Source organism: Phoenix dactylifera, chromosome 1 (genome assembly GCF_051530095.1).
Source record: "Phoenix dactylifera cultivar Ajwa chromosome 1, Ajwa_hap1_PhDact_Kaust_v1.1, whole genome shotgun sequence".
Lineage (NCBI taxonomy): Eukaryota > Viridiplantae > Streptophyta > Magnoliopsida > Arecales > Arecaceae > Phoenix > Phoenix dactylifera.
Genome location: NC_143190.1, coordinates 24649878 through 24669834, shown reverse-complemented (window position 1 = coordinate 24669834; position 19957 = coordinate 24649878). Strand labels below are relative to the sequence as shown.

Genomic DNA, 19957 nt, shown 5'->3' with positions numbered 1-19957 from the left:
ATTTCAAAAGATTCGGTATACCCATGTACAAGTTAAATTGAGAAACAGCTAATGTCCTATCCTGGATGATTCTACAAAGTCCAAAAACCAAACAAAGGCAATAAAGAATGGAGAAACTACAATGATCACTATTGAAGACTTTTTACTATAGAAATGATTTAAAATGTTTAATGTTTTATTTTAGGCATCTAGATGGAATCCCTGGTACTTGTACACCAGCAACCCAACCTAGTATCTGGTACACCCGAAGTAGGATTGAAGGAAAAAACATGAAGGAATATACCGACAAGAAGCAACAATGTTGCCAGATATTAAAGTAGTTTGCTTTCCTTCTTTTCTGTTTGTTTTGAACAATACTAGAAGTTTATTTGGCACATTGCTGTCATAAATCTGAACACTCTTCCGAATATATCCCGCAATCAGATATTACATCTCAACCAAGTCCCAAGAAATAAAGCACACCCAATGTAGAAATTAAATTCAAATCCCAAACCTTACACAAAATCTTTTTATCTTTAAATTCTCTAAATCTGGATTTCTGAACATCTCCCTGGTTAGCTCTATTTGAATAACTAACCCATATAATATACGGGATATGTAAACTTTGCAGGCAGGCACCTGATGTACTGGATTCTTCACCAATCAAAACCTTCATAATCTTCATATGCAGCAATTCCTGCACATGTTCATCAACAATTAAACATTATAAAACAATAGGGCAGCCTAGTGCATGAGGCCGCATATGGAGATGTTGCTTCCGTGTTTCGAATCTATGACCTCCATATCACAGTAGAGCAACCTCACCGTTGCACCAAGGTTCACCCTTTTAAACATTAGAAAATCAGGAATCTTCACTTATATATATAAAGAATAAAAAGAGAAATTGAAACTCCAGTTTTGTGAAAGAAAAGTTTCATACATTTCCACTCACAATAACTCTGCTCCAATCTTGACAAGAACATATCTAAGATGGAAAAAATGCACGCAAAAATGTCAGCCCTCTGCCAAGCATAAATTTCCTCATATTAGAATCTACAAGACAAGGACATAAGAATGTTTAAAAAAATTATCATACACATGCTTAAGTGACATCAGATGAAGAAAATCTCGTCACTATTATTTGCTTAATATTTAAAGCAATATAATCCAATATAATAAAGTCAGCCATTGGGCATTCATTTGTGCATTACGTTTACAGAAGTCATGAGAATCATTACTATGTGCAGAAAAAGAATTGAATAAAATTCCATTTAAATGGCAATATAACTGAAACATATTGTAAAGTCATTAGACAGTGAAATCGAGTATAAATTTGTCGACTTTCTCAGAAATAATTCCTTGTTAGAAAAAGTTCCTGGAATCAACGTTTTGATTGTTCAAGTCAAATACAGAATACCAAACCAAATTCGAGGGTAGATATTAATTCTCTTTAGAATGGAAATCTCCATTGCCTAGGTGCACACTAGGGTAGCAGCTGGATTGGGTTAAAAGAAGAAACTTGCTTCTGATCAGGATCTGACCTGAAACAACCATGTTCGGTCTGAACTGAAGTCATTTGGACTAAACCTAGAAGGAAAAGTATGACCCATTGCAAACATAGATTAAACATGGATCACTAACACCAACTGAACCCCAATAAAACACCACTTTTTTACATCCCTCCAATTTAAGAAAGCATTTTTTTTTCCTTTTGGCCAATAACATTTACGCAGTTAATCATCAATGCTGATGACAATTTTTGTTGTTGTCAATAACCCGTTTCAGTTTTGTAAGAAAATAGTTGTTAATAATGTCAAAAATGTTGCCATGTTGTTTTACTACTATGTTCTTGCAGGTATGTTCAGCATAAAACTAACAAATTTCATTCTTCTAATGGTTTGTGGTTGGAAAATTCTTGACCTAATTCAACCCAAAGAAACATTATGGATCAATAAATTCAATCCAAAACCCTATCCAACCTGAACTTTTCACTCAGATGACATGAATTGGATCTGGAGAGTGCTGAACTCAAAACCAACAAGACCCGCTTCACAGCGATGGAGGCAGATTAATGTTGTTATACTTGCAATAACACAAGCAAATCCTTCAGGCCTTGTTGAGGTGCATATTTATAAGCCAGATATGTGTCCTCAACAAAATCTTGGCTAGATGCAGAAGAGAACATTTTAAGAAAATAATTTAGTTCCAAAAGACAGGAAGCAAAAAGATGAATTTACTTTCAGGATAAATCAAATAGAACTCCACTTGCATGACCTTAAATTTACACCCTTAAAATCTTCATATGGATTCTTGAGGGGTGCAAGATGCTATTCAAACAACTGCTGCATGCGCTAAGCAAAACAGATTGACATAGAGAGAATTTCGGTTGCAGGCAGGCATCTATTTTGTTGTTGCTTCTGTAAGCATTAAGTTATGCAGCTCAGCCCATGCATGTCAGGAATGGGCATGAATCCAATGTAAGGCCACAAACAGTCTGAGCAATTCATGAACAGCTTAGGATTGGCAAGGTAATCGGCTTGCTTAAGCTCAGCCTAGCGCTCATCTAGGAAATGAACTGAGATCAAACAGATTTTATAACTTGACTTATAAACCGAAGGAGTCTGAACACTATAGGCTTGCAAAAATAAATAGAATCGGGCGTGGCTTAATAAGAAGCTTGGTCAAGCATGTTTAATTTACCCTTTCATATAGCAAGCCTAGCCTAAACATGGTTGTTTATGTTTATGTGTACATTTTGGCTCTTCCTTTTTCCCACAGCTTTGCCAACCACTTCAAAAGATCCACAGATTTCCAAAGACCAAAATACCTTTCTTGAGTTTATAAATTGAAAAATAGATGCATCTTTCAGGCATTTTGATAGAATCAAATAAATTTCTTACCTCTATTTGGGTGTCCACTAGTAACATTATAGCCACCCATATAAGCTACAGAGCTCTTGCCTGTTATATCTGAGGTGGCATTCCCAAACCGGTAATCAAATGAGCCAGTGCCACCAAATTCAGAGGATGCTGACCGCCAAGTTGGGTCTCCATAAACTGAACTACCACCATATAGCTCCGCATAATCTCCTTCATACCCACCGGTTGTTGCAGTAAGGGAAGTGTTAGCAGCTCCAGTTCGACCACTCCTTCCAAAACTGCCGGGGCCCAAACCGAGGTTATTCTCACCAGTTTCATAACTCAAGCTTCCATTATTATAGTCTGATCCATTGCCCCCACCCTGAGCTGAAATAAGTGAAGAAGATCCAGCCCAGTTCAGGCTACTATTGCCAAAGCTACTGAAACTCCTACTTCCTGAGGTCATGTAGGCATCAGAACTTGCAGAGTTTGTAGCGTAGTTAATGCCACCAATACCCCACGCATTACGAGCCATTAAACTAAAAACTGACCCAGTATTACCACTACCTCCAATATTACCAATAGAACTATGATACCTACTTGAATTTCCACTATAGTAAGGGTTCAAACCTCGCCCATATCCAAGGTTGTTGTTGAAGCTTGAAGTTCCCGCGAAGCTTGTGTTCATACCAGGCTCAAAACTCATCCCCATACTGAAACCAGGACTAAAAGAAGAGAACCCAATCTGTGCACTTGCTACTGGTCCCAATCTACCATCCATTCTCATTCCATATCCACATACTGAGCTTGAATTGTAACCCTGAGTATGCCCATTAAGAAAGCTATTAACCCGATTCAGGCCATAATTACATCCCCCTATAGATGAGCGCATGTTGGGCGCTGGGGACGATTCTTTAGGAACAGCTCTCTTGACCTCAACCATCTTACCATTTAGCTCATGAAAGGTTTTAAGCAATACCTGATCCACAGCATCCTCCAAGTCATAAGTGACGAATCCAAACCCCCTTGGCCTCTGAGTGTTGTGATCATACATCACGACGACATCAGTGATATTCCCAAACTGTTCAAAGTACTTTTTGAAGTCACTCTCTGTTATATTTGGTGGCAAGCCTCCCACAAATATCTTCTTGGTGCGGCCAGGACCTGGAGAACCATGAATACTGGTGTTGTTTCTATTAAGGATGTGCTGATCAACCCTGGGAACAGCTTTTTTCACCTCCACCTGAGGATTATTCATCGACCCAATAGTAGATTTTAACATAGACAAATTTGCTTGTCGACAATTCTCTTAATTGATGACATTCCAAATCCATAACCATAATTTACCATCAGCATTGCCTCAAATGAGATTGAACTACAACAATTAATATGAAACTAGAAGAAATCAGAAGTTACCTTGCGGCCATCGATTACGTGCATCTCCATGAGGACTCTCTCAGCCACAGCAGGGTCTGCAAACACGACGAACCCGAAACCACGGGCACGGCCGGTAGTCCGGTCCTTCATGATTACAGCCTCAACCACCTCCCCATAAGTCTTGAAGTACTCCCGTAGGCGGTCTTCATTGGTATCCCAGGAGATCCCGCCAATGAAGAGCTTGCCAAGATCGGACTCCATTCTCTCTTCTGCAATTATGACCACACAATCCATCATCATCATCATCCCATGCATCTAAACACCCAATTTAGAAAGCATCGGTTTTCTCCACTAATCAAATGGAATCAAACACACCCAGTTAAATGGATATACAATCGTTCAGTGTCAGATCCAAGCTTAAATATACAATTCGAAACGGAAAAACGATTCTTATACAAAATCGTACCTACCTATACCTAATTATTGATTAAATTTGGCGAATTGGGTGAGAAACAAAAAATATCAGATGATCCAAAAGAAGGATCCAGTGATGGAGCCAAAGAATATAAGGATAAATCCAGCAAGCAATAGCAAGATAGGCAATGAATTCTTCTGAATCCGATCGAAGAAAACTCAGATCCTTTGAGGATCCCATCCAAAGAATCCATGACTCCAAGACTCGATCAGATAACAAAAGATAAGTGGCATACGAAGAAGGAGGAAGGAAGTGCTCACCGATCTAAGGCGGATTGATCGGCCTTTTTTCCTAAGATCTGGCAGTCTTCGGCATCAGAAGTATAGCAGAACGCCTCCTCATCTCTGCCCTCTCCCCACCATCCCTTCTTCCTTTGTTTATATATATATATGCATGATATACGTTAGCAGATCCAAATAAATTTCGTCCCCTCTATTCCTACTACTTTTACCACCTTCTTTTCTTCCTCCAATTCCGCTTGATTCATTTCACGAGGGAAGGAACGAGAAATGGTTTAAGATATTCATGTCTATGTAAAGAAGAAACGAAGCGAATATAAAGAGGGAAGAAGGCAGTGGGCGACCCTTTATAAGAAATGAGTGGCGAAGGTGACGAGTAGCGATGTTTGTGCGTTGGATTTTTAAAAAATTAAGTATTCTATTTTACTATAAATGTATATAAAATACATTATTTTTATTTTTATCCGATGGTCTTTTATGCCGGTAAGCGTTTGTATGCATACGCTATATAGGAGGCTTATCAACTATTAGCCATCGAATCGAGAAAATAAATATATGTATTTTAAAGAAATAATTACAAATATTTAACTTTTAGAAGGAATAATTATTATTAGTTGATGATAACGTGATATTTTCGAGGCTTTTGTTTAACTGGATAAAGAGGTGGAAATGCCAGTCTTTTGGAGTTCTTAGAAACGTCTCCGTTTGTTGAGATCAATGCAATATGGGATATTTATGTAATTTGGACGGTGTGGATGAAGGTAGACAGCAAGCAACAAAAATAACGGGAGTGTGAGGAATCCACCAAGCGGAAGCAAATGTCACATGCTAGTATGTTACAAGGTGGGTTGTGGACCAAAGGTGGTACCCCAACTTTCATCCAAACCACCGTGTTTGAGATATCCAACAAGCGACTCAAATTGGATCGATATTGGCTCTATTGACCTCTCAATGAGCCAATTAAGATCAATATTTTGATTGAAATCAATCCAATTGAGTAATGTGGAGCCAAAACAAAATGGTTGGTTCCAGGGTCAACTTTAATTTGATGATCTAGCCGCACAGATAATCCTGATTTCTCACCCATAGAAGTTACAGATGAGGATTCAAGTCCACGTGGAATAAGAAGTTTAATCTGAGACTTCCTTACATGTGATTCGGTTTAAATCTTGTTGAGATCAATCACAATAATCTAATTTATAAAACATAATATATTTTTAATATTAGATACAGAAGACTTAAAACACCTAGTTTTTTTTTTTGTCTCAACTGCCATGTAACTTCTTGATGTAGCATTCAGGAGTATGATGATATGGCGCAGTCAAATTCATATCCATGTGGCAATCTTGGCTCACTCAAAAATTCTCCAAAGCATTCTAGTCGGGACTCCCCCCCAAGCCGACCTAAAAGCCGAGACGAGTAAACAAAAAGTGGTTGACCTGAGAAATCGAGATATCTCAGTTCGGCCCAATGACGAGTTAGCTCGGCGACCGACTCAAGCTAGACGAAACCATCTGATGGGGACATCAGAGCCGCTCCCTCACGTTTGTACTAGGGATTGACATCGTTATATCTCGAAGATGATCTTGCACCACTAGATTGAGTCAGATCCAGATTGGGTCCATTTGAGTCTGAGACACTTTTATTTTATTGTATTATTTACTGTTGTTTTAGTTAAGTCAATTGGTCAGCTGTTTTGTTATTAATCAAGTCAATTGAGTCATATAATTGGGTCGAGTGATTGGATCGATTTTGGTATGTAATCAATTGATTGACTTAGTCAATTAATTGAAGGGTCCAAGTTTGGTTAGTTGTCAATTAATTGACTTGGTCAATTCATGATGTAAGGCCTATATAAAGGCCACCCCACTCATGAATTAGGGCATTTAATGATTGAATAAAAATTCTATCCTCCTTTCTTCTTCTTCTTCCTCCTCCTCCTCTCCTTCTCTTCTTCTCTTCTTCTTCCTTCTCCTCTCTTTCTCTTCTTTCTCCTCCTTCCCTCTCCTCCCTGCAGTGGTTCTCCACCAAGGGGTAGACTGAATGTCCTCCTGTAAAGCTTTCCCTCCGGCAAGGCATAGCGTGCAGCTTAACATTTTAGCCGCCAGGCTTCTCCCTAGTCCTCTGGGAGTTTACCATCTGATGGAGGACCATTGCAGGGGAGGAGAGGGAAAGAGAAGGAAGAAGAGAAGGAGAGAACGAGAGGAGAAAGAAGAAGAAGAAAAGGGGGCTAAGTTTTATTCAATTTTCAATGCCCTAATTCATAAGAGGGGTGGCCTTTATATAGGCCTTATATCAGGTCAATCAATTGACTACATACCAAACTTGGACCCTTACATCAATTTAATCAATTGACTAAGTCAATTAATTGATCATATACTAAAATCAATCCAATCACTCGACCAAATTATATGACTTAATAACTAACTCAATTGACTTGTCTAATAATAAAACAACTGACCAAATTGACTTGACTAAAACAAAAACAAATTACCAAATTGACTTGATCAAACAAAAGCAAAATGCAGAAAATGAAGCCGACTCAAATAAACCCAATCTGGGGCCTGACTCAACCCGGTAGCTCAAGATCATCTCCTAGCCATAATGATGTTAATCCTTAGCGCAAACGTGAGTGAGCAGCTCTGATGGCTCGATTGTCTGACCAAACAATTCTGATGTCCCCATCAACTCTTTCCAGGTGAAAAAAACTCGACCCCGTCGAGTGCAGGTCTGGCTAGCTGCGTACTACTCTGAAAATCCGCGTCACGTTAGAATCTGGTCGGCCTTTCACCGAACAAGGTAACATTGGTAACCGCCTTTTCTGGATGACATAACATGCTCATCTAATATATGCTCTATTTGTTCTCTGCGTACATGAAATTTGGGAGGTGGCGGCTCAAGAATTAGTAATGGGTTAGGGTTATCATCAAGGCTGCCTTTTTGCAGGGGACTAAATCTTCAATATTAAATATTGCACTAATCCTATAGTCCTCAGAAAGATCCACAACATAAGCATTCGAACTGATTTTCTTTAAGACTTTGCACGGTCCCGTACTACAAGCTTGCAATTTCTTGAACGTTTTCAAATGAAGTCGTTCAGCGCTAATTCTTACCATGATATAATCTCCTACAGTTAGCTTTTTATAACATCTGTGCAAATTAGCAAGAAATTTATATTTTAAGTTATTAGAGTAAATGCGTTTGCTAATTTTTTGATTCAATGAATGCAGGTGCAATGCAAATGAATGTGCAGACTCAGATAATCTATGCTGATGAGATATGGGGATCAGGTCTATGGGCTGTTTAGGTTTATAACTATGCACCACTTTGAACGGACTCATGCCTATAGACTTATTGATCGAATTATTATATGCAAACTCAACTGTTGGTAACACTAAATTCCAAGTCCTAGCATACTCATTTGGGTTGAGCCTATGATGAAAAAGGTTGGGCAGAGATGCTCACGGAACTAAATCAATTGCGTGCTGGATATCACGCATCAGAGAAAGTGCATTCGGAAGATCATCAGGGAAGACAGAGTGAAACTCCTTCAGAAGAGGAGCTACGGCAGTTGGGTATTCAAAACTGGATTCCACACTGATAACTCGAGCCACAAGTGTAAATATGGGTGATCGGCTCTCGATATCTTTTACTACCTCTTTCGAAGTAATGATGTAAAGTGGTTCGTTTTTACGCAGGTCATCACTCTTCTTTTTAAGGGCGGACTCTCTAGAAAGCATTGGTTCAGTCTAATTTTTTGATCTTGAAAACTGAAACTACACGAGTTCGAACGTCCATGAAGTGTAACGTCCAAATCGTATAGCCAAGATCTTCCTAAGATGACCTAACCTACATCCATTGGAATGCAGTCACACCAAATTTCGTCCTTATATGATAGGAATTGAATTGGGACGATGCATCTTTTTGATACAGAGATGGATGTATTGTCTACCCATGCTACTTTATACGGGTGGGGATGAGGGGTAGATTTCAGGCTGAGACGAAATACAACTCCTGAAGCAGTGGCGTTGATGCAACTCCCGCTATCAAAAAGAATTTTACAAGTTTTTTTATTGATCTTAACAAGACCAAGATAGGAACTTCCCTGACCCTTGACGAGATCACATTCCCTAAAATTTCTTCCGTGATTAAGATAGGAACTTCGCTGACCCTTGAAGAGATCTAATCGAGACCATACCTAGCATTGCCATAGAACTCTTTAACCATGTCGAGGTAGGTCGGAAGGTCTAGTGAACATATATATTTCCATCCATCTCCTTCAAATTTGTTCCTATTTGAAGCCCTTCCCTTTCTAAAAACTGAAAATCTACCTTTCTTCCTGTTGACACTGTTCGGATGGATAACGTGCAGAAAGTATGAGTCTCGGAAAGGAAAATGATGGTGATGGAACGGATGAGGACGGGACAGTTTCTTATTGAGATGATGACGGATTTGTGGGTTCCACCATTCTGTCCGATCGTGCTCTTGATCTTCTTTTTTGTTGCATAATTGGTTGTTTTCTTTTGGGACCAAAAGTGATTTGCTTCCTAGGAGCCATGAGGGACCGGCCGGGACCACTCTAGGGTTTTAGGATTTTTGGTTTTTGGTTTTTGGAAAGGAAGATGACGAAAAGGAAAATTTTGGAATGACTGAAGTGTTCTGTGGAATGGGGGTCGACTCTTGACTAAGTGAATAATGTTTCAAAAAAAAACTATTTCGGAACAGCGAGGGTCGACTCATTTATTTCATGAGTCGAGTTAAGTAAAGCGCGGGTCGACTCCCGACTTGGGTGAGTCATCCCTTCTACTTGAGACGAAGTTGTTTTAGACCTCTATATGATGCAGACTCTCCCCCTCACTTCATGAGTCGACTTCTCATTACTATGAGTCGTCTCTTCATTAGTCAAGACTCGAATTTTCAAATTGAGATTCTCCGAATATGATTTAATCAATGAGAATAATAGGAGTTAATCATGTAAGCATTCAATCAAACAAAGTTTGTACTATGATTTTAATCAAAATGGGTCACAAATACATAGCTCTTCTCTTATTTCATTAAATCTTTCTTAATTAGAGGTTTGGTGAAAATGCCGGCAATTTGTTTTTTAGTGCTAACAAATTCAATTATGATATTTTCATTTTGAACATGATCCCTTATAAAATGATGTCTTATTTCTATGTGTTTGGATCTTGAGTGTTGAATTGGATTCTTGGTTAAATTTATGGCACTTGTGATATCACATCTTATGGAGATTTTGTTTAATTTAATGCCAGAATCTTCAAGTTGTTGTTTGATCCATAATATTTGAGCACAACAGCTCCCAGCTGCAATGTATTCAGCCTCGGCTATTGACAATGCAACTAAATTTTGTTTCTTGCTAAACCAAAAAATTAAATTAGTTCCAAAAAATTGGCAAGTTCTACTTGTACTTTTTCTGTCTAGTCTACAACCGGCAAGATCAACATCTGAATAGCCAATTAAGTCAACTGTAGAGTCCTTAGAGTACCATAGGCCTAGATTTTATGTGCCTAATAGATATTTCATTATTCTTTTAACAGCACTTAAGTGTGATTCTTTAGGATTTGATTGATATCTTGCACATAAGCAAATGCTGAATATTATATCTGGCCTACTAATTGTAAGATAAAGTAGAGATCCTATCATGCTTCTATACAGCTTTAAATTGATAGATTTACTTAGCTTATCTTTGTCAATCTTACAAGATGGGGTCATAAGCGTACCTATTTGCTTTGTATCCTCTATGCCAAACTTCTTTAAGATTTTTCTTGTATACTTACTTTGGCTAATGAAGATACCTTCTCTTGTTTGCTAAACTTGGAGTCTGAGAAAGAAGATTAGCTCACCTATCATACTCATCTAAAACTCACCCTATATGAGCTTAGCAAAATCTTCACATAAAGCTTTATTAGTAGCACCAAAAATAATGTCATCAACATATATTTTAGCAATTAAGATATCAGAATCTTTCTTTTTGATAAAGAGAGTTTTATCAACATTTTCTCTTGAAACGTTACTTTTTATCAAAAAGTTATTTAGCCTTTCATACTGTCAACCCTAAAGGATGAATTTTGATGATTACAAAATACTTGAGATCATGTTTTGTACTAATGACATTGGCCTAATTATGAAGATTTCTAAGTTAAGAAAAATCAGAAGGAATGAAGCACTGCAAAATTATAAGTTCTTCGCAAACATCTCATTGGACATGTTCCAAAAGAAAATGATCATAATCTAATCTATGGAGATCAGAGATGAAGTCTAAAGTTTTCTGTTTGAAAAACTTGAGTCAACTCCTAAGCAAAAAGGACAAGTTTAAGTTGATTCTGATAAGTTTTATTCAAAGAATACAGTCAATGAGTCGACCCCCACAATACATGAGTCAACCCTTGTATAGTTTAAAGTAAACAAAAAGTTTTTACCGCCTGAGAGAAGCTTGAAGAGTCGACCCTTGTTCAAAATGAGTCGACCTCCGAAATTGAAGAGTCGACCCTTGCGTTTGAAGAGTCGACCCCAGCTCAGTTTAAGCGACAGCCGAAAAATTATGGTATGAGCCGACTCTTGCATTTAAAGAGGCGACTCCTGAAGACGATGAGTCGACCCTTATATTTAAAGAGGCGACTCCTGATGAAGATGAGCCGACCCTTAAGAATTAAGAGTTGACCCTTTGAAGTGCCGATCCAGAATGAACATGAGTCGACCCCTAGGTTATATGAGTCGACCCTTGTACTGCTGGGACCACAATGGAAAGTTGTGAACGACTTTTGTCTTCTTCTGTAACAGAAAAAGATTCTTATCAGAACGGAAAAAAAGGAATTCAAATCCCGCCGAAGAATTTATCTGTAAATATGAGGGAACCTCAGAATGGAAAAAACAAGGAAAGGAAAAAAATTCTATTGAAAACAAAAGGTTTTCATTGAGAAAAAGAGAAAAAAAGCTTAACAGTTCATCATCCTCACCAGCATTGTAATCTGAAACTTTCTCTTGTGAAGAGATCAGTCGAAGTTTCTCACTGCATCGTGAAGAACTGCTGTTCGGACATTGGAACATCCTTCCACAGCCAACTTCTTCATCGGTTTCAACTTTTACTTTCATTGATTTATTCTTTATATGCTCTGAAGCTTTAAGTTTCTAGTTACAGCATTCTTTTAGTTGGATTAATTGCTGCTGTAATAGTTTCATTGATTTGAAACTTGTAAAGGCTCTTCTAAGCCTCATTGAAAGTTGCTCAATTGGGAATATTCAGCAAGGAAAAAGTTTCTGGTTGGTTTATCTGAAAACCAACTAGGTTGTTTGTAAGCCCCGAAAAACAAACGGTGTAAAGTTTTTGGTTGGTTTATCTGAAAACCAACTGGGTTGTTTGTGATTCCGAAAAACAAAAGATTTTCGGTTGGTTGCTTGAAAAAACCAACTGGGTTTTGATTATGAGTCCGGAAAACAATCAAGCTATAATCTGGTGGGTTATAGTGAAATCTCAAGCTAGGCTTGAGAAGTGGACGTACGTGCTGAAAGTGCACCGAACCACTATAAATCTTGGTGTTTGTGATTGTGGTTCTTCTCTTCCTTTCTTTGCATATTTCTGACTGCTTTCCTAACTTTATTCACTATCGTATTTGTGCAATCTTATTTCCGCTGCTGAATCTATAAGATAATAGTAACTCATACTCTCCATACGTTTTAACTTTAATTATTTTTTAAAGAGACCTAATTCACCCCCCCTCTTGGGCTGCACCTCTGGGCAACAAGTGGTATCAGAGCCTGGTACTCCCAGAAACTTTTTGATCTAACAATCAAGAGTTAAAGGTCATGGCAGCCACTATGGGATCCTCTGTTGCCGAAGGGCAATCTACCAATAGACCATCTCTTTTCAATGGCACAAATTTTACTTATTGAAAAGCTCGTATGAGAATTTTTATTCAAGCACTTGACTATGATTTATGGACTGTAATTATTAATGGACCTCACACACCAACTAAAATTGTTGATGGCATCACCTTATTCAAACCTGAGATTGAATGGAATGACCATGATAAAAAAATGGCTCAGCTGAATGCAAAAGCCATGAATGTTCTTTACTATTCTATAGATGCAAATAAGGTTAATCATATATCTATTTGCATGACTGCTAAAGAAATATGGGATAGGCTGGAAGTTACACATGAAGGCACTAACCAGGTCAAAGAATCTAAAATCAGTATGCTAGTGCATAAGTATGAATTATTTAGAATGGAAAACAGTGAATCTATAACTGAAATGTTTACTAGATTCACTGATATTATAAACGGCCTGAAAAGCCTTGGTAGATCTTACTCTAACAATGATTTTGTTCGAAAAATTCTTAGATCTCTTCCTAGAGCATGGGAAGCAAAGGTCATTGCCATTCAAGAAGCCAAAGATCTCAACTCTCTCCCACTGGAAGAACTGCTGGGTTCCTTAATGACTCATGAGCTCTCAATGAAACCGAACCTTGAGGAGGATGAACCCAAGAAGCGCAGAACCATCGCTCTTAATCCACTCTGCATGAGGATGAGAGTGAGGATTCTGAACCTGATAACAGTGAGGAAATGGCCCTGATTACAAGAAAGTTCAGAAAATTCTTCAGAAGAAATAGAGAAAATTTCAGGAAAAGGCCTATAATCAAGAGGGAGCAAAGCAAAAAAAATAAGGAGCAATATGTTTGTTATGAGTGCAAAAAGCCTGGACACTTTGTGGAGTGATTGATTAAAACTCCATTTGATTTTGATGAGCTCAAAACATTTGAGTATATCTTTTGATTACTAATGAATTCAATTGAGTGTTTCAGTGAAAATCCTGTCTAAGTGTCCCAAGACTTGGTTCATAATTTTTGGATAAGTTAAGGAGTCTGTTTGAACCAATGTCTGAGACTCGAGTCGACTCCCGAGTATCACGAGTCGACTCCAAGCGTATCAAGTTCACTGGCACGAGCTCGAGTCGACTCCAGATAAGTACGAGTCGACTCCGACTGAGAACAGACAGAAGGACAGAAAGCTTCAACTCAGAACCTGTCAGCGAGTCGACTCCCGAAGTGCGCGAGTCGACTCCGATGTTCACCGAGTCGACTCCAAGGAAGTAAGAGTCGACTCCAAGCAGTCACAGGCAGAAAAGTCAGAGAACAGTTTTCGGGTCTGAGATTCGAGTCGACTCCAGTGGAACGCGAGTCGACTCCGATAGGTGGCAAGTCGACTCCAGAGAAAGCAAGAGTCGACTCTCAGCGGTACACAAAGAAAAAGTCAGAGAGCATTTTATGGACTCTGAGATTCGAGTCGACTCCCGCAATACGCGAGTCGACTCCAAGACACCGCGACCCCAAGACAGACAGAAAACCAAGTTACTGCCTCTGAGATTCGAGTCGACTCCCAGACAGCTCGAGTCGACTCCAAGACAGCTTCACGTCAAAAGGCAGAAGACCATCTTTCGGAAACTGAGAGCCGAGTCGACTCCAAGGAAGTTCGAGTCGACTCCAAGACTGGACGAGCCAAAAGACAGAGGATCGGGAGTTCGGGCTCTGAGATTCGAGTCGACTCCCAGGACAGTCGAGTCGACTCGAGTGGATAAAATTCAAAATTGGATCCATGGACTTCAGTGGATGAGCCGACTCCAAAATTGCCAAGTCAGCTCCAGAAGTTGACGAGTCGACTCCAGGTCAAGACGAGTCGACTCCCAGTCGTGAAGGCAACTTTAATTCAAATTTGGAACAGTTGCCGAGTCGACTCCGGAAAAGCTTGAGTCGACTCCCGCTACAGCCGAGTCGACTCCTGATCGCGCGAGTCGACTCCAACCCACCAACGGTCATATTGTTAGGCTGCGCAGAGTGTTCAGAACGGGCAGAAAAAGCACTCTAACGGCTAGTTTCCGTGGGGGTTGGCTTAAATAGCCACAGAGGACTGTAGCAAGGCAGAGAACAACCATTCCACTCCAACTAATCAAGCATTCAAGCTCTGCAACGTGCTCTTCAACGAAAAAGAGGAAGATCTGCATTTACTGCTTCCAACTACATCTTCCCAGCAATTAAAGCCTCCTCCTGCATTCAAGTCGACTACTCTTTCAAGAGGAGACCAGAAGTTTAAGAAGCCATTCCTCATCTCCAATCTAAAAGCGTTTGAGGCTTCTTAACTTCATTTATTGTTCATATTGTTTTCATCTGCTTTTTGAGAAGCTCATTTTCTGTTTTCTTTCTACAACTTGTATTTACTTGGTTCAATCGGGGATTGAATCAAGGGGATTGAGGTTGGTTGGTGAGCCGAGTTAAAACCAATGTATGTAAGGGTTTGATTGTGATCCCGGAAAAACAATCGGGGCGGTTCTAGTCGGTGAGCCTGGAAAAACCGACCGAGTTCGTTGTGAGCTCGTAAAACAACAAGTTTGGTTGTGAGCTTGGAAAACAACCGGCTGTAATCCAAGGGGGTTATAGTGAATTCCCAAGTGAGACTTGGGGAGTGGACGTAGGAGCAAGGGTTAGCTCCGAACCACTATAAAACCTTGTGTTTGTGTTGGATTGTCTCTCTTCTTCTTCCCCTCACATCACTCACAGCACTTAGCATTAATTAAATAACTTGCAATAGTTTTTAATTAGTCAACCACATCGTTTTAATTATTCAAATTATTTTAAAACCCAATTCACCCCCCCTCTTGGGTTGTCTATCTGGGCAACAAGTGGTATCAGAGCCTAAACTCTTCCACCCAAGAGTTAAAAGATCAAAATGACAACCCCATTTGGATCTTCCCACATTGAGGGTCAGTCCACCCAAAGACCCCCTTTCTTTAATGGATCCGACTACTCATACTGGAAGGCTAAGATGAGAATATATTGGTTCATAAGTATGAACTATTTAAAATGGATTCTAATGAGACAATCACTAGCATGTTCACTAGGTTTACTGATATTGTCAATGGCCTAAAAAGCCTTGGCAAGAGCTATACTAACAGTGATCTTGTCAGGAAAATACTTCGCTGCCTACCAAGGTCATGGGAAGCCAAGGTGACGGCAATCCAAGAAGCTAAAGACTTGAACAAGCTTCCACTTGAAGAGCTCCTTGGATCCCTAATGACTCACGAGCTAACCATGAAGCAACACAGCGAAGAGGAGTCCTCCCACAAGAAAAAGGTAATAGCTCTTAAGTCTACTTCATCTAACAAGGACTTGTCTTGCAGTAGCAGCAGTGACGAAGAAGAGAATGAGGAAGATGATGGTGAGGCTCTTCTTGTGCGCAAGTTCAAGAAATTCATCAACCACAAGAAGTCCTATCATCAAAGGAGAGGCCCCTCAAATTCCTACCGCAAGGACAAAGGTAAGGAAAGGAAAAATGAGGGGATTGGGTGTTACGAGTGCAAGAAGCCGGGTCACATAAGAGCTGAGTGCCCCTTACTGAAGAAGGGGAGTAAGTACAAGAAGAAGAAGGCTCTTGTCACAACACTATCCGACTCCGACTCATCATCCTCCTCATCAGATGATGAACAAGAAGAGAAGGCCAATTTCTGCTTCATGGCCAATGAAAACGAGGTAACTTCCGATACGCATCCTGATTTTTCTTTTGATGAACTTTATGATGCATTTAATGAATTAATGGTAGAATATAAGGCCATAAATCTTAAGAATAAAGAACTAAAAATAGCTAATCAATCATACCTACATAAATACGATAAATTAGTTAAGGATAAGGATTTAATCATCAAAGAAAATATAGAACTTAAGACAAGCAACCAACTTTTAACTCAAAAGACTAGTACCTTAACTAAAGATAATGAAAAACTAACTAAGGAACTTTCAGAACTTAAAAATCATAAACAAATCTTAAATAAGGATCTCACAAAAGAACTTAATGACTTAAAAGCAGAAAATCAAACTCTAACTAAAGAACTTAACAAATACAAACCCTTAGTTGAAAAATTTACATATAGTTCTGAAAAATTAAACATGATACTTAATAGTCAACGAGCCATATTTAATAAAGCGGGTTTAGGGTATAAACCAAGAAATAAACAAAAACTTCTTAGTAACTTCTTTGTTAAAGCTGGGAAAACTAAAACTAAGAAAATAACTTGCTTTTGCTGTGGTACTATAGGTCATAAAGCGAATGTGTGTAATTTTAGGAAAAATAAAACAAAAAGGAAAATTAAAAGGGTATGGGTTCCAAAAGGAACCAACTTGACTAACCATGAAGGACCCAAGAAAACTTGGGTACCTAAGATGACATGATTTGCTTGTGTAGGAGTGTCTTGCAGCCAAGGTCAACAAAAACTGCTGGTACTTGGATAGTGGCTGCTCAAGGCACATGACGGGTGACAAAGATCAATTTTTCACCCTTGAAGCTAAGAAGGGAGGTGCTGTGACTTTTGGAGACAACAACCAAGGTTACATCATTGGTATTGGTAAAGTTCAAATCACCCCTTCTACTTTTATTGATAATGTTAGATATGTTGATGGTCTTAAGCATAACTTATTAAGCATTAGTCAATTATGTGATAAAGGGTATGATGTTATGTTTAAGCCATCACTATGCATTATAACAAACCCTAATGATAATAGTTTAGTTTTTAAAGGGATTAGACGTGGAAATGTATATGTTGTAGACCTAGAAGATCTTGCAAAACATAACCAATGTTTAGTTGTAAATGAAACTAAAGATAATGATGCTAGTTGGTTATGGCACCGTAAGTTAGGTCATGCAAGCATGGACACAATAACTAAACTAGTTAAAAGAGACTCCGTGATAGGTTTGCCAAAATTAAAATTTGAAAAGAACAAAATATGTGAAGCATGTCAATTTGGCAAACAATCTAGGAACTCTTTTAAATCCATAAAATGTGTCTCTACCTCTAGGCCTCTAGAATTATTACACATGGACCTATTTGGTCCAACTAGAACAACAAGCCTAGGTGGAAATAAATATGGTCTAGTTATAGTAGATGATTACTCTAGGTACACATGGGTCATGTTTCTAGTGCATAAGGATCAAGCATTTTCTATGTTTAAGAAGTTCCATAAGGAAGTAACAAATGCTAGAGAGTCTTCAGTCATAGCCATTAGAAGTGACCATGGTACCGAATTCGAAAATCAGTCATTTAATGAATTTTGTAGTAAGAAGGGGATAACCCATAATTTCTCAGCACCTAGGACACCACAACAAAATGGAGTGGTGGAAAGGAAGAATAGAACACTAGAGGAAATGGCTAGAACTATGTTATGTGAAAGTAACCTCCCTAAATACTTTTGGGGAGAAGCCATTAATACCTCTTGTCACATACTAAATAGAGTTCTATTGAGACCCATTATAAAGAAAACACCTTATGAACTGTGGAAAAACAGAAAACCAAAGGTTAATTATTTTCATGTTTTTGGATGTAGGTGTTTTGTGCATAATAATGGGAAAGATAATCTAGGGAAATTTGACCCTAAATCTGATGAAGGAATATTCTTAGGTTATTCTACAACTAGTAAAGCCTATAGAGTCTTTAATAAAAGAACCTTAGTTATAGAAGAATCTATACATGTTGTTTTTGATGACTCTAGTGACATCTCGTCTAGTAAGAAGGTTAATTTTAATGATGATATGGAAATACTTGAAGAAAAGATAGATGAGATGGGATTACAAGATGATAATCAAAAGTTGATTGAAGGAGAATCATCAAGCCAAGAGGCTATTATGGATCATGGGCTAACTAAAGCTTGGAGGTATGCTCATGGGCATCCTAAGGAACTAATTCTAGATGATCCATCTCAACCAGTTAGGACTAGAGCATCCCTTAGGAATTTGAATAACCATCTAGCTTTTGTTTCACACTTTGAGCCCAAACATATAGAAGAAGCCGAAAATGATGTAAATTGGATAAATGCAATGCAAGAAGAACTAAACCAATTTACTAGAAACAAAGTATGGAATCTAGTAGAGAGACCTTCTGAATATCCAATTATTGGTACTAAATGAATTTATAAAAATAAACTTGATGAAAATGGAATTGTTATAAGGAATAAGGCTAGACTAGTAGCAAAGGGGTATAATCAAGAAGAAGGTATAGATTTTGATGAAACCTTTGCTTCCGTAGCTAGACTTGAGGCGATTAGACTACTATTAGCATATGCATGCTCTAAGGACTTCAAACTATTTCAAATGGATGTAAAAAGTGCATTTTTAAATGGGTATATTAATGAGGAGGTATATGTAGAACAACCTCCTGGTTTTGAAAATCATCAATACCCCAATCATGTATATAAGCTAAATAAAGCACTTTATGGTTTAAAACAAACACCTAGAGCATGGTATGAGAGGCTTAGCAAATTCCTATTAGAACATGAATTCTCTAGGAGAAATGTAGATACAACACTATTTCTGAAAAAGCAAAATAAGGATATGTTATTAGTACAGATTTATGTTGATGATATCATTTTCGGTGCTACTAACAATCGCCTCTGCGAGGAATTTGCTGATTTGATGCAGAGTGAGTTTGAGATGAGCATGATGGGAGAGCTGAACTACTTTCTCGGGCTTCAAATCAAACAGTCTGAAGGAGGCATCTTCATCAATCAAGCCAAATATATCAAGGAGATGCTCAAGAAGTTTGACATGGAGGGAAACAAGTCAATCAGCACCCCCATGAGCTCATCATGCAAGTTAGACCAAGATGAATCAGGTAAATCTGTAGATCAAAAACTTTATAGAAGTATGATAGGATCTTTACTGTATCTTACTGCAAGTAGACCTGATATTATGTTTAGTGTGTGCATGTGTGCTAGATATCAGGCTAATCCTAAAGAATCACATCTAGTTGCAGTTAAGAGAATTTTTAAATACTTAATAGGAACTAAGAACATAGGGCTATGGTACTCTAAAGAATCTAGCCTAAACTTAATAGGGTACACAGATTCAGACTTCGCTGGATGTAAGCTTGATAGAAAAAGTACCAGCGGGTCATGTCAATTTCTAGGAGAAAACCTTATCTCATGGTTTAGCAAGAAACAAAACTCGGTTGCATTATCCACTGCAGAAGCTGAA

At 38.5% G+C, this 19957-nt stretch overlaps 2 protein-coding genes across 10 annotated transcripts in view; one reads left to right on the top strand and one right to left on the bottom strand.

Annotated features, from left to right (window-relative positions):
- Positions 1-309: 309 nt before the first annotated feature.
- LOC103696964 (uncharacterized) lies at positions 310-5279 on the bottom strand. 9 transcript variants are annotated; one of them, XR_602486.4, is made up of 5 exons: positions 4950-5279; positions 4254-4483; positions 2880-4080; positions 920-1001; positions 310-676 (listed from the first exon to the last, which is right to left on the bottom strand). XR_602486.4 is itself a non-coding variant. In XM_008778702.4 (5 exons), exons 2-4 carry the CDS (start codon positions 4473-4475, stop codon positions 965-967), a joined length of 1491 nt encoding a protein of 496 aa, XP_008776924.1. In that variant the 5' UTR covers positions 4476-4483; positions 4950-5279; the 3' UTR covers positions 310-676; positions 920-964. The 9 variants fall into 9 exon arrangements, 8 of the variants coding, with proteins under 8 accessions (XP_008776924.1, XP_008776925.1, XP_026656873.1 ...); XM_008778702.4 differs by having other exon boundaries at positions 920-1032; XM_008778703.4 differs by having other exon boundaries at positions 920-964.
- A 10522-nt stretch (positions 5280-15801) lies between these two features.
- Positions 15802-19957, top strand: part of LOC149768548 (uncharacterized) — a 35324-nt gene continuing 31168 nt past the window's right edge. The window contains exons 1-2 of the mRNA XM_089930287.1: positions 15802-16467; positions 17177-17336. Of these exons, the coding sequence (XP_089786413.1) occupies positions 15802-16467; positions 17177-17336 (826 nt within the window). The remainder of the gene's footprint in view (positions 16468-17176; positions 17337-19957) is intronic.

Excerpts from the sequence above, each read along its gene's own strand:
- LOC103696964 (XM_088721119.1), bottom strand. The coding sequence starts at position 4,475 with ATGGAGTCCGATCTTGGCAAGCTCTTCATTGGCGGGATCTCCTGGGAT. Across the intron at positions 4,081-4,253 it reads ACGTAATCGATGGCCGCAAG|GTGGAGGTGAAAAAAGCTGT; the intron begins GTAACTTCTGAT and ends AATAATCCTCAG. Across the intron at positions 965-2,879 it reads TAGTGGACACCCAAATAGAG|ATATGTTCTTGTCAAGATTG; the intron begins GTAAGAAATTTA and ends TTTCCATCTTAG.